The 13,694-nt window shown below is 41.0% G+C and overlaps 1 protein-coding gene across 4 annotated transcripts; it reads left to right on the forward strand.

The window, feature by feature from the left end:
* Positions 1 to 1,946: 1,946 nt before the first annotated feature.
* On the forward strand, positions 1,947 to 6,253 carry LOC122024318 (G-type lectin S-receptor-like serine/threonine-protein kinase B120). 4 transcript variants are annotated; one of them, XM_042582921.1, is made up of 7 exons: positions 1,947 to 3,292; positions 3,684 to 3,803; positions 4,179 to 4,408; positions 4,492 to 4,702; positions 4,793 to 5,030; positions 5,452 to 5,602; positions 5,764 to 6,253. In XM_042582921.1, exons 1-7 carry the CDS (start codon positions 1,987 to 1,989, stop codon positions 6,106 to 6,108), a joined length of 2,601 nt encoding a protein of 866 aa, XP_042438855.1. In that variant the 5' UTR covers positions 1,947 to 1,986; the 3' UTR covers positions 6,109 to 6,253. The 4 variants fall into 4 exon arrangements, with proteins under 4 accessions (XP_042438855.1, XP_042438856.1, XP_042438858.1 ...); XM_042582922.1 differs by having other exon boundaries at positions 5,515 to 5,602; XM_042582924.1 differs by lacking the exon at positions 5,764 to 6,253 and having other exon boundaries at positions 4,793 to 5,034; positions 5,515 to 5,602.
* The last annotated feature ends 7,441 nt before the right edge of the window (positions 6,254 to 13,694 follow it).

Below are 13,694 nucleotides of genomic sequence, written 5' to 3' on the forward strand. Positions count from 1 at the left end.
GGCTTGCCTTTGACTGCCTAGCCAACCTGACCATTGACCGCTGAATCACCCTGACTATTGACCGCCACGTCCTCGTAACTTTTAACCACTATATAGCCTTGACTTTTCTAACCCTTTCCTCTTGGGCCCCTCCATTACTACCCGTATCAATTTTTATCATAATAAAATATCAACAGATTTAAATAACCGCGTCTATATTTTAATAATGGATGAGCAGTAGAGTTTACAAGGAATCTTTTCATGTCTTTTTCATGTCTATATAAATCCAAAGATTAAAATTAAAATAATTATTATGCCTTCTTTATTTGACTTTGGAATTCTATTCACAATGGTAGTATACATAACTGAATTAATAAATTTAGTAAAAATGTTTAAAGGGGTGATGTTGAAGATGTGAACATTCATCGAAGAATCAAGGATTGTATGCTGTCTTTTATTGATAAATAAATTTTTTACATATAGTTTTCATTCATAAAAATTTTTATTTTCACTCCCTAATTAAACATATTTATTTAATTATCCATTATACTTTTAAGTATAAAAAATTAAAAAATAATATAATTCCTCATAAATTCAGTACATTAAATTAGAATCTATTATATTTTCTATCAAATTGAGTACGATTCTTTTTCACCTCATAAAAAATATACTAGATTTTCTTTCAAGTATTTAATTGGATGAAAAATATACTAATTTTTTTTTAAATAGTAAATGATGTTGAATTTATAAGGAATTATATCAAGTAAGAAAAAAATCATGCTCAATTTAATTGAAAATATACTCAATTCTAATTTAATGAGTTGAATTTAATAGAAATTGCACTCATTTTTAGACTATTTGTATTGAAAAAATATGAGGATTAATTTTGATAGAAAATATACTCGATTCTAGCATAAAGTACTAGATTCTAGTGTAAAGTGCTGAATTTAACCGGAAATATACTCGTTTTTAGACTTTTTATACTTAAAAAAAATCTGAGGAGTAATTTAGATAACAATATTTGTATGAGAAAATTGAAACAAATAATATTTTATATGTAGAGAATGGAAATACAATTTTTTATGATTGAGTAATACATGTAAAATTATGATCATGATTATGAATTTTTTTCTACTTTATCCCGAATCAACTATATTAATAAAATATATATTCTTTGGATGAGATTAATAAAGTTATATTCAACTGGCTAATTATTAAATAATAATAATAATCAAAGGGAGTTTGATGGCGTTGAACACGTGGGCACTGAAAATCTACATATTAAATAAGGATATTCAATGTAATATATGTCTAATCTTCGCACACTTCAACTAAAATAATACTCAACTGACTAATTATTTAAATAATATATTTAACATAAATTTTTATGTATACATCATTATATAACATCCTCATGAGATTAGATAGATCTATAACCTCTTTTATGGGTTAAAAAAATTAAAAAATAAATTTATGTATGACTTTCTCCTCAGTATGATTTTAAGAAATTCAAAATAATATGTATAATGATGTTTTCAATTCCATACTATGATAAATTTAAATTAAATACATACTTTAATTTGAAGAAAATATTTAATTCTTTAAAATATTACTGTGGCTGTACAATTAAGAGGGAACTATTATGAAACTCTAGTTACTTCACCCAACTAAGTCATTACGTTCCTTAACAAAATTTTAAAAATAATAAAATCGGGTTAAAATTTAGTACATGTGAGCATACATTTTTTTTATATCTCAATTATCTACACTAATAGAGTAATCAGATTCTGATAGCCGATAGACCTCCGGCCAAAACAAGATTAACTAAATTTATTATTTTTTTAATAATTATATCCTTGATTTTTATTCGTGTTGACGTAGGATGAATTGACCGATGCTGGTGAGCGAACCACCTTTTACAAAAAAGCAGTAGAACCTCACGAGTCTTAAAAAAAAACAAAACCATACGCTACCCACTTCGGATCAAACCACAAGTTTCCAACAAAAATGCCCCTTTTCCTCGTCCTCTTCCTCTCTCTCTTCTTCCTCCTCTGGCTCTCTTCATCCCTGATCCTCGTCTCTCATGCGGCATCGGATACCTTGAGGCAGGGGGAATCTCTAACTGACGCTGACGGGGGAACTCTCGTCTCCTCTAGTGATGTCTTCATTCTGGGCTTCTTCAGCCCTGACAACACTTCCACCAACCGCTACGTCGGCATTTGGTACCACCCCAACGTTTCCGTCACCCAGGACGTGGTCTGGGTGGCCAACCGCCGCCGCCCCATCAGCGGCTTAGGCGGCAGCATCGCGCTCTCCCAATCCGGCGATCTGACGGTGCTCGACGGGGCGAGCAACCTCGTTTGGAGCGCTGGTGCGTCCGGCGGCTCGAACGCGACCTTGCAGCTGATGATCAGTGGAAATCTAGTGATCAGTGGGGCCACCGCCGGCGACGTGATGATGTGGCAGAGCTTCGACCACCCGACGGACACGTTCCTCCCGGAGATGCAGGTGGGGCTCAACGCGACGACGGGCGAGCCGCGGCTGTTCACGTCGTGGGCGAGCCCCCACGATCCGGCGCCGGGGAACTACTCGATGGGCATCGATCCGCAGGGCTCGGCTCAGATCTTCATCTGGGAAGATATCGGCGGTGCGCGGGTGCGGCGGTGGCGGTCGGGGGAGTGGAACGGGCACAAGTTCATCGGGACGGTGATGCGGACGCTGAACATCTACGGGTTCGCCTACAACGCGGAGAGTAGGTACTTCAGTTACACGCCGCACAACGCCTCGCTGTTGCGGTTCGTGTTGCGGTCGGACGGGGTGGAGCAGACGTGGATGCAGTCACCGGCGACGCGGCGGTGGAGCACGGTCTGGGAGCAGCCCACCGACGAGTGCGAGGTGTACGGCACCTGCGGGGCCTACGGAAGCTGCTCCTTGGACGGCGAGCAGCGGCCGAGGTGCGACTGCCTGTTCGGGTTCCAGCCGCGGTCCGTGGAGGAATGGGACGCAGGCAATTGGACCGGGGGATGCGTGCGCCGGTCTAAATTGGCGTGCAACAATACCAGTAACAGCACTGGACCGGACGGGTTCTGGAAGGTGGAGAAGATGAAGCTGCCGGCCCACGCCGTCTGGTCCAGCAACTCGGCGGACGAGGCGGATTGCCGGGACGCCTGCTCGGAAGACTGCTCGTGCCTGGCCTATGCTTTCAGCGTCAGTGATATATCGTGCTTGGTGTGGAAGAACGACCTCGTCGACATTTACCAATCGACCATTTTCGACTACGATCTCAATATCAAGCTCGCTGCATCTGAATTGGGTGAGTCCATCAATTGCTCTTTCTTGATTGAATAGTTACTTCAATCTCCAATTGATCAAATCATTTGACCATTGGTTGCCGTTTGATGAGTCTTTCTTAATGAGTAACACCCATCGAGCTCATCCAATTAAACTGGTTGTTCTTCGCACAATCAATTAGATGCATGATATGGACCACTATGAGTTTTTATGTATGAAGAAAAATGGGAAACATGGTTGTGATCAGGATATTGTGATTAAATTAATCAACAAGCATGTTATCCAACATTCAATTCAAGTTGTGTAAAAATTAATATCCCACAAAAAACGTGTAGAACTGTGCATATTATATATATATTTTTTGTGCTGCTACTAGTTTTGTTTTATGGAATTATGAAGGCATGTTACTGCAGGGGACAAGGACAGATCAACCAAAAGAGTAGCCCTGATTTCATCCATGTCAGCTTTGGCGTCTCTTCTCATTCTATGTGTATGTGGCTTCTTATTTTGGAAGTATAATGCAAGACAAAAAGGTGAATATCATTTCCAATTTCTTTCTTCTTTTGAAAAAAAAATGTAATAAAAAGAGAAAAGATAATTCTGAATGACATCAAATTATGTAAAACAAACTGAAATTTCCCCTAACTTAATTGAAGGTTGTTGTTATTATATATCTTCTTACTGAATTGCATGATCAGTAATATTATCATGCCCAATAGTGGATGAGATTTATATGGTTTTTTGTTTCATTTTTTTGTTATTTTTGTTGTTTGTTTTTGAATGGGCTCTAATGGACAATTTTATTCCTCAGGCATCTCAGTAATTACAAATAAGATTTATATAGTTAGTCCTAAACAGTTATAGTATTTGATGGTGAGATAATAATAATGAACATATTATATGCGTAGATGCTTTGAAGATGCAAACGAAAAAAGAGAACCTAGTGACGTGTACACGGTTGAGTGGAACTGGAAACCTAGCATCAGATTTTTCCAGCTCAATCTTATATGGAAACGAAAAGCAAGAAGGAAAAGGCTCAGATCTGTCACTATTTACATTTGACACTATCCAAACTGCAACAAACTATTTTTGCGAGTCAAATAAGCTCGGAAAAGGAGGCTTTGGCTATGTTTATAAGGTGAGATTTTAAACAGAATAAATTATTATCTTAAGATGCACTTGTGTCAATGCTAAAAAGATATTAATCAATGTTGTTGAAAGGGAATGTTACCTGGAGGACAAGAAGTGGCAGTGAAGAGGCTTTCAAGGAGTTCAGGTCAGGGCTTGGAGGAGTTCAAGACTGAAGTCATTCTCATCTCTAAATTGCAGCACAGGAACCTGGTCAGGTTGCTCGGCTATTGCATTCAAGGCCACGAAAAAATTCTCATCTATGAGTATCTCCCGAACAAAAGCTTGGATGCCATCCTATTTGGTATGTAAATACTTCCTGAATATAAAAAAAAATTGACGAAAACATTATACCAGTAAGATTTGAAGGTATCTATAATTATGGAATTAATAGATCCTTTGAAGAGAGATGCACTAGATTGGGATAGAAGGTTCATCATCATAGAAGGTATTGCTCGTGGTCTTCTTTATCTTCACAGAGATTCAAGGTTGCGGATCGTCCATCGTGATCTGAAAGCTAGCAACATCTTGCTTGATGAAAACATGAACCCTAAAATATCAGACTTTGGAATGGCGAGAATGTTTGGAGGCAATGAAAACCAATTCAACACCAACCATGTGGTTGGCACATTGTAGGTTAATCACTGAGTACTTTATAACTGAATTTTTGTTTCATGCTTCAAAATTCACCTAATTTTCAAGTTAAATGTCATATTTTAGGAAATAGCTCCTGGAAGTTCGAATTGTTGTCACCTTGCAGTTTACCTGAGTTCAATATTGAGATGAAAAATTGCCAATTTCGCAATAAAAAATGTTAACATGTCATAGTTGATAGTTTTTAGTTGAATATTTCTAATGCCATTTTTTTTTTAAGGAAATTGATAATGGTGCCCTAGAACTTCATATGACAAAATGATACTTTGTTGTTTTTCATTGTAAATCGAGATGCAAATTACAAAAATTGTGTAGAGCCCAAGAGACAATAAAACTGATATTAGTTATTTGTTTGAATTAAGAAGTAATCAATAGTTTTTTTTTAATTGATGAATACAGTGGTTATATGTCTCCTGAATATGCAATGGAAGGATTTTTCTCAGTGAAATCTGATATATACAGCTTTGGGATCCTTATCTTGGAGATTATCATCGGTCAAAGAAATAGTAGCTTCCATGACATGGCGAATAATATCAACATCGTAGGATATGTAAGTTTCTTCAGATAGTAACAGTACATTTAGTATTTTGAATATAAAAAGTAAATAATTTAACATATTGTTGCCAATTTATTGTCTCTTGTAGATGCTATAGCTATTTATTTGCATTAGGAATTAATGCCTACTCATCACTAAACATAAATATGTAACAGGCTTGGCAGATGTGGCACGAAGAAAGAGTAGCTGAACTAATAGATCCATTGATTGGATCATCATCCAAGATTGACCAAGTGATAAGATGTGTACATATAGCATTATTGTGCGTACAAGATCGAGTGAGTGATCGACCTGAAATCGTCGGTGTCATTCGCATGATGGATAATGAAACAAGTTGTCTGCCCTTGCCGAGACAGCCCACATTTATAGTAGAGAGAAGTGAGACAGAATCGACCACCAACCATCGACCCTTATCTAGTCCCGATGTTATCGAGCCCGTGATACACGATGAGTCTTGTGATCGACCACAAATAGTTGGGGATAAACTAAATACAGCCTGATATAGATAAAGAAAATGTATATCCATGCTATTATGAAACTTTTGTTTTCTAGTCTCAATTTCTGCAAAATAGCTCCCTAACAATGTGCAAACTGCACTTGAGAAACTGAAAGCAGATAATTAAATTTGTGAGAAATTTCAATGAATTTTCCCTGTAATTTTATCTTATTTTTCCCCCCTTTCAGTTTCTATATAATAGTTTGCATCTTTGCTTATGACATTTGTGTTTATATGTTCTGCTAAAGAAGTTTTAGTTGTTTAAGATTTATTGATAAGGTAATCCCATTAAGTCAGTCAATTCTAAAATTAAATAAACAACTGCTGACACTTATTGAAGTTGACTTTTTTGTTTTAAGCTGACTAGAGCTTAGTTTATTTAATTTAGATGGTATTGAGATCCGAATTTGTCTGAATGTGGGAAGTTTTTATATTTTTAATCGGTTAAATTTCAGTTTTCTGCTTTTAGTTTCTTTTCTCTCCCATTTCCCGCGCAAGTTTCACCGCCGCCGTTAGAACTACCGTACCACCACTGGCGTCAACTCGCCCTTTCTTTTGGTGAGCAACGTCGCATAACCACGACGACGTCCACAGGATTGCGCACACACTTCCGTAAAAGAGCATCAGTGTCAGGCTGGTGATGAGAAGGAATGCCCCAGTTGAAGATCGGAAGCCCGAGACGACCAACGTCGCATGGTGAGGGAGATGCGGCGGAAGAAGCAGAGGAAGAGAAACAGGATGAGGAGGAGGAGGAAGCGGTGGGAGAAGAAGAAGAAGAAGAAAAGGCCAAGGACTAAGAGCAGGATGTCGACGAAGAGGCCACCAAGGCTCGGTGATCGTCGTGGCGATTCGTCAAATTGACGCTTGATTCTAGCTCCTTCCGCTCCGACGACCGGTTAGAATTCTTCCTTCTTTACCTGTTTCCACTGATATCAAATTCCATACCAGAGATGTAAAAAAAGCTCGGATCTTCTCCAGAGCTCGGTAATATGAGTCAATCCCTCTTATGCTAAGTATCATCCTCCACGTTTCCTCACTCTTTCCGGCAGAATCCACTGGTCCCCGGCGCTTCCCCTTCTCTGCTTCTGCAGGCGCCGAAGTAGAGGAAGTGCCGCCCTTCTTCCTGATCCTCGACTTCGTGGGACGACTTGGTTATGGATACCGTTCTCCGCACGGAGCTCCACCACGGGAGGCCGACACCGGCATAGCAGGCGGCAACTTCGCCGTCGACGAGATTTTGAAATGGCTAAGAACTTTTTTAGCCCAAAGATACTCACTACACTGGCGGCGGATCCCATCTGTCCATCACTTGGGGTGATTCTGTGGCGTTCCGAATGGGTACGTTTTGACATTGGGGAGGTAAATTGAGGAAGCCAAATACAATTTAGTAACTGTTATAATTTAATAATATTTATATATAATATTTTGATTTTTTAAATTGTAAATTTAGTATGGATTATATATAAATTATTTAACATATGAATTTATTAGTATAATATTTAAAATTTTGTATTTTAATTTGATATTTTGAAATGCATGTGTGAATCTTCGTGAAGGTATAGAGTTATAAGTAATGTCAATATAGTATTCTATTTTTCTAATTTTAAAATGTAAAGAACTAAAATTTTAATACACTATGTTGCAAACATAAATTGATGGTGCCAGAAAAAAAAAACATAGACATTTAAGGACTTAAGTTGTGAGTTTTATATGACATGCACCCTAATCATGTCCGAAAGTCGATGAGATAGATATTAGAATGTGGTACTTATGCTAATTTTCAATGGACTTCGCTCCGACTTGTAACACAAGTGACGTCAGTGCTGAGCCAGGGAAGGGGTCCCGGCGATGCCCCTCCGACACTCAAGTCAGTCTCTGATGAAGAAGCAGTAAGCGGAGCAACAAGAAGACTGGAGCGCAATAGTAAGATATCGCATACCTCTGCCGATGCTTGGACCCCCTTTTATATAAAGTTCCTATAGCGCGCGTGCTCACTTCTCAAAGCGGGTGCATTTTTCTAAATTTTTCTTGAAAAGACGTGTCAGTAAAGTCTCCTTGACACAGTACCTTAACAAACCGAGCATATCTCTGAAGTGACAGTGGAAGCTTCCGCCGTACGATCTTTTGTCTAACCATGCCATATGTCAGCGACACTAGTTTTCAAAAGAATGTCGAAAGATAGTGTGCCCTATCCGTTAGTGGGCCGAGCGAAATAGGCGCTCGACTGAAATTCCACTATTCACGTGCTGTCCGTTGTCAGGCCGAGCGGGATGGCCGCTCGGCCGGAAGTCTACTGTCCACATGCCCTGTTGCTGGGTCGAGCGGGATAGCCGCTCAGCCGGAAATCCACTGTCCGCGTGCTCGGCTGATGTCGAGTCTACTGCTAGGGCGAGCGGAGGAGCCGCTCGGCTCGATTTCTGCATATTGTTCCCTTTGTCATCCTCTTATTTGAGCGTCGGGTGCTCAGTGCATGGCCAAGCCAAAGGTGACACCGAATCGGGCCTTTCTCTTCCCGGTCGGGACATACTCACCTGATCGACCGATGACTTCTGAGCGTTGACCACCTTGACTTTGACCTCCACGTGATAACTATCCTCCGAGGGGTGGGGCCCCTCCTCATTACCGCATCACATGCCTCCCCCTCAAGTCTAGTCGAAGGAGGCTGCAAGTCCAACTGACTGGACAAAGTTGTCTGAAGATCTGTCGCCTGCTCGGCTTTGACACTCCCTGTCCTCCGATTGGACAGGCGTGGCCCGACAGTCCACTGTGTGGCCGCTCCTTACCTGTCGGTCTTTTGAAGATTGCCGATCGGGCGTAGGTTTGGATCCTTAAGCTGTTCGGCATAACGGGCATTTGTACTTGGAAAACTTTTCTTGGACTTCGTTGAGCGCGATCCTGGCTAACGTCACTCAGATTTCTGGGAAATCATGCAAATCCTTGCCAGTGCCCCCATGCCTTCATTAAATGCCGACTTGTGGAGAAGCGCCACGTGTCACGCCCACAGCTGCAACACACCTGACGTGACAAGGTATCGATGCGACGTTTGGCGGTTTGAATTCAACGGCCCGATCTTCGCCTAGGTCTGCGACCTAGATCGGACGGCTCTGCTCGGCCGTACCTAAGGTTTATAAGCCCGCTGTGTCGTCTCCTCCTCTACACTTCGTCTTCCTCGAGCGTTCCCGACGATCATCTTCTGCTTCTGTGCGATCCACGTTCTTCGGCGATCCTCCGCGCTTCTTCTCTTACGACCTCTCCCCAGTAAGCTTTCTTCCAATCGTACCTGTCTTGAAGCTTTTCGGCCTTTCTTCTTGTATTCCGGTGATACTCCAGTAGCTTTTTCCCTCTTCGACTGCATTTCTTCCCCTTTTAGTCTATTTTTGCGATGGCGAGTTCTTTGCAGCTGTCTGCCCCTGTCCTTGAACCCTGGTACACATCCATAGAGTCTAGGTTTGATGGAGGCGACGCTGAGAGCTTGAGAGATGTATTCGAAATTCCTTCTGATCATCAGATCATTTTGCCTTCTTCGTCCGATGGACCCCATTCTCCGCCGACCGACTGTATCTGTTTCTTCCGGGATCAGTTTATTGTCGGTCTGCGGTTCCCCCTTCATCTCTTCATTCTCACAGTTTGTAAATATTTTTGCATTTTCCTTCCTCAACTTGTGTCAAATTCTTTTTGGCTGTTGTGCGGAGTCATTGTCCTATTCCGTCTGCACGACATTCCTCTTACCCCCGGATCTTTAATTATTTTTATTACCCTAAATTGTCCGATCCGGAGACTTTCCTCTTCCAGTCTCGAGTCGGTTTAGTATTCTTCGACAAGATGCCGACCTCCAACAAGCAGTGGAAAGAATATTTTTTTCTTCATGCGCCTTCCCGAGCGGCCAGACTTCTCGACCAACTGGCAGCTCGAAGTGGCGCCATAGCTCCCGGAGATTGCAGCAACTACATCGTCTGATCGGACGCCTTCTCTAGACGAGCTTCCGCAGGGGACTCTCATCGCACCGCCAGTGGCTTTCATGCCACCGCCTTCGAAGCCCTCGAAGGTAAAAAAGTCCGGCATCCATCCGGCGTCCGCCTCCCGATCGTCCGATCGGGTGACCTTGGCTCAATTGGCCTAGAGTGGCCAACTCCACATAACGACGATGATCTATCTGACCATCGAAGAATATAGCGAGCCGAGTGCCGGGTCTCGAGGCCCCGAGCATTAGATCATCATTCAGGGGCCGCTCGCTAAGGTCTGGGAGGACGCACGGGCTCGTGCGGTGATGATGCCTCCGGGTGCGCTCGCGAATAGCCACATCCAGATGTCCACTAGGGTAAGTGTTCCCTTTATTGCACCTTCTTACATTACCTCCTATCGACGCTGACCTCTTCCTGCTCGTCCGCGGTACTGGGTGGAGAGTCTGGCCATGTGCCACAGGCTCGCATTTTTGGAAGAGGGAGTAAAGCAACTGAAGGCGTCGAGTGACCAATCCTCCTCCAATCAGGAAAAGACAGATGTTGAGGTGGCCAAGTTGCGGGCCGCTCTGGAGAAGAGCGAAAAACTGCTTGAGGTCGAACGGGCCAAGAGCGCTAGGTAGGCCACTATGCTGGAGCGGCTCAATAAACAGGTCACCACTTTTGATAATAAGATCGAGTCGACGAACGCGTGGAAGAACCAGGTCATCGCGGACCTCGATGAAAATAATAAGGAGGCAAAGGCCCTCTCCCAAAAGCTTAAGGTAGCCGAGGACTTCCTGATCGCCAAGCGGAACAGTCGCTCAGCTGAAGAAACAACCCTTCATGGCAAACTCGCGGCCAAAGATACTGCGCTAGCCATCGCCAAGGATGATTTGGAGGGCTCCTGAGTGGCTATGAAGATTTACCAAGACACCGAGCGGAGTTGATTCGAAGCGATGAAAAAGAATTACATCTACTCGGACGCTTTCAACGACAAGATCACCAACCGGGCTCTCCGACTGTTTGACCTGGCGATCGATGGGATGATTGACCAGCTCTGAGAGGGAGGCCATCTACTGGCAGCTCTGACAAGCAGCATCATTACCCGGGATAAGGTCATCGTCGTGCTGCTTGATGATTGTAACACCCATAGGATCCCTAATGATTTCATATGAATTGTTGCATGAATTAGAATAGGCCTTATGTGGATTTTTCTAAAATAAAAGAAAAATAGAACCAAAAAGAGGCATGACCAAGATTTGAACCTTGGACCTCTTGTTAGATGCATGTATGTTATAACAAGTAGCCCCAGCATGGGTGTGCTGTTAGGAAGGGAAGGAACATTGTAGTTAAAAGTAAGGAAAGGATTCCTTCACTTAGAAGGAAAAGTTTGAGTTGCCTTCTTCCTCCCTAATGAAAAGATGAATTTTCCTTCTTCCTTCATTTAACATAAATAAGAGAAAGGGAAAGAGAACTTCATTTTTTCTTCTCTCTTCTTCCTCCCTCCTTCTCTCCACCGAGAACCTAAGCCCTCACCTTCACTATTGCCGAAACCAAGCCAAAGGATTTCTCCTAGGGAAACTTCACAAAAGCAAGGGTACTTTTCATTAGTAAACCAAGCGAAAGGATGTAAGTAATCTCCTCACCTGTAGTACAAGTAGCTTTCGTACGTTTCTACACTTAAAAGTTTCTTGAAAACCTAGGATCTTGCCTTGTAAGTTCGGCCAAGGTAAGGTTAAGAGGCTATCTATTGTTACTAAAAGTTTTCATGCTTCATGTGGTTTAAAAATTTGGAATCACACCTCCTATAGGTTTCGGCCATGAAGTGATAAAAGGTTTAGAGAAAAGTTTTGAAACCTAACTATGCTTGTATATGATTCCTCATGATGTATGATCTTCTATATGATGTTAGTTTAGGTATTTCATGCCTTATGTTCTCGAAAGTTAGAACCATGTTCTATAGGTTTCGGCCAAGTAAAGATTAAACGGTTTAGAAGAAGTTTAAAAACCTAACAATACTTGTTTATGATTCCTCATGATATGTAACTCAACCATATGATGTTAGTTTAAAGATTTCATGTTTTAGGTTGCATAAGAACTTAGAATCATGCTTCTAGGGTTTCGGCCAAGAAGAAATAAAAGTATTGGAGGAAGTTTTAAAACCTAACCATGCTTGCTTATGCTCTCTCATGATATATGATCTCCTACATAATGATAGTTTAAGTTTTCATGTCTTATGTTGCATTAAAAACCTAGAGGCTTACCTTTAGGTTTCGACCAAAATAAAGAAAAAGGTTTAGAGGAAGTTTTAGACCTAAACCATGCTTGCTTATACATCTAGGGTTTCGGCCAAGAAGAATTAAATGACTTAGAGGAAGTTTAAAAACCTAACTATGCTTGCTTATGTTTTCTCATGATATGTAACCCACTATATGATATTCATTTAGGGTTTTCATGCTTTAGGTTGCATAAAAAGCTAGACCCATGCTTCTAGGGTTTCGGCCAAGTAAAGATAAAAGGGTTTAGAGGAAGTTTAAAAACCTAACAATACTTGTTTATGATTCTTCATTATATGTAACCCACTATATGATGTTAGTTTAAGGTTTCATGCTTTAAGTAGTTGAAAGAAACCTAGAATCATGCCTTCATGCTTCGGCCAAGACAAGAAAAAAGAGAGGTTAAGGAGCTACCTAGGGTTTCTAAGGTCTCATATGTTATGTTAGTACCATGAGAACTTATGTTAGTGATTTCCATGTTTTTATGTTGCTTGAAAATCCATGCTTTCATGTCTACATGTTTCGGCCAAGATAAGAAAAAATGAGGACAAGGAGCTACTTAAGGTTTCTATGATAGAATATGAATTTATGTCACCATGTTATTTGATATGTATACTCATGACATCATGTTACGATTCCTATGATATGTTATTATGTTATGTGCACTTTATGCCATCATGTATGATTCCTATGATATGCTATATGCACTTTATGCCATCATGTTATGATTTCTATGATATGCTACATGTTATGTCCACATTATGCCACCATGATATGATTCCTATGATATGCTATATGTTATGGGTACTCATTGCCATCATGTTATGTTTATGCAAGGCTTATGTATGAGGAAAAGCCTAAGAGATGCTTCCCTTAAGTTGGGATTAAGAGCACTCTTCATGATAGCCTAAGAGATGCTTCCCTTAAGTTGGGACTAAGAGCACTATTCATGTTATGACAAGAGATATGATATGCTATGATATGACAAGGAACATGATATGCTATGATATGACAAGAAACATGTATGCTATTTTACTTTTGTATGGCTTGTACCAAGGGTGGGCTCCTAAGCGCCCCTAGGTCGATGGTCAATGAAACGGGCCAGTAAAAGGGATGGGCTCCTAAGTTGCCCCTAGGTCGATGGTCAATGAAACGGGCCTAGTTCCTAGTAGGTTCAAGATTAGCTACCTTGGATTTACTTAGGATGCGCGCATTCATGTATGTATGTGGTACAAAGCCGGGCCCTCATGTTGAGATTATGTTTATGTATTTATGTAATATATGTTTTCAAAAGGACATTTGGCATATACTCATTTCATGATACATGTTTTCAAAAAAACATCTTGCATCTACATGTTCATGCTATATAGTTT

Source organism: Zingiber officinale, chromosome 9B (assembly GCF_018446385.1).
Source record: "Zingiber officinale cultivar Zhangliang chromosome 9B, Zo_v1.1, whole genome shotgun sequence".
Classification (NCBI taxonomy): Eukaryota; Viridiplantae; Streptophyta; class Magnoliopsida; order Zingiberales; family Zingiberaceae; genus Zingiber; species Zingiber officinale.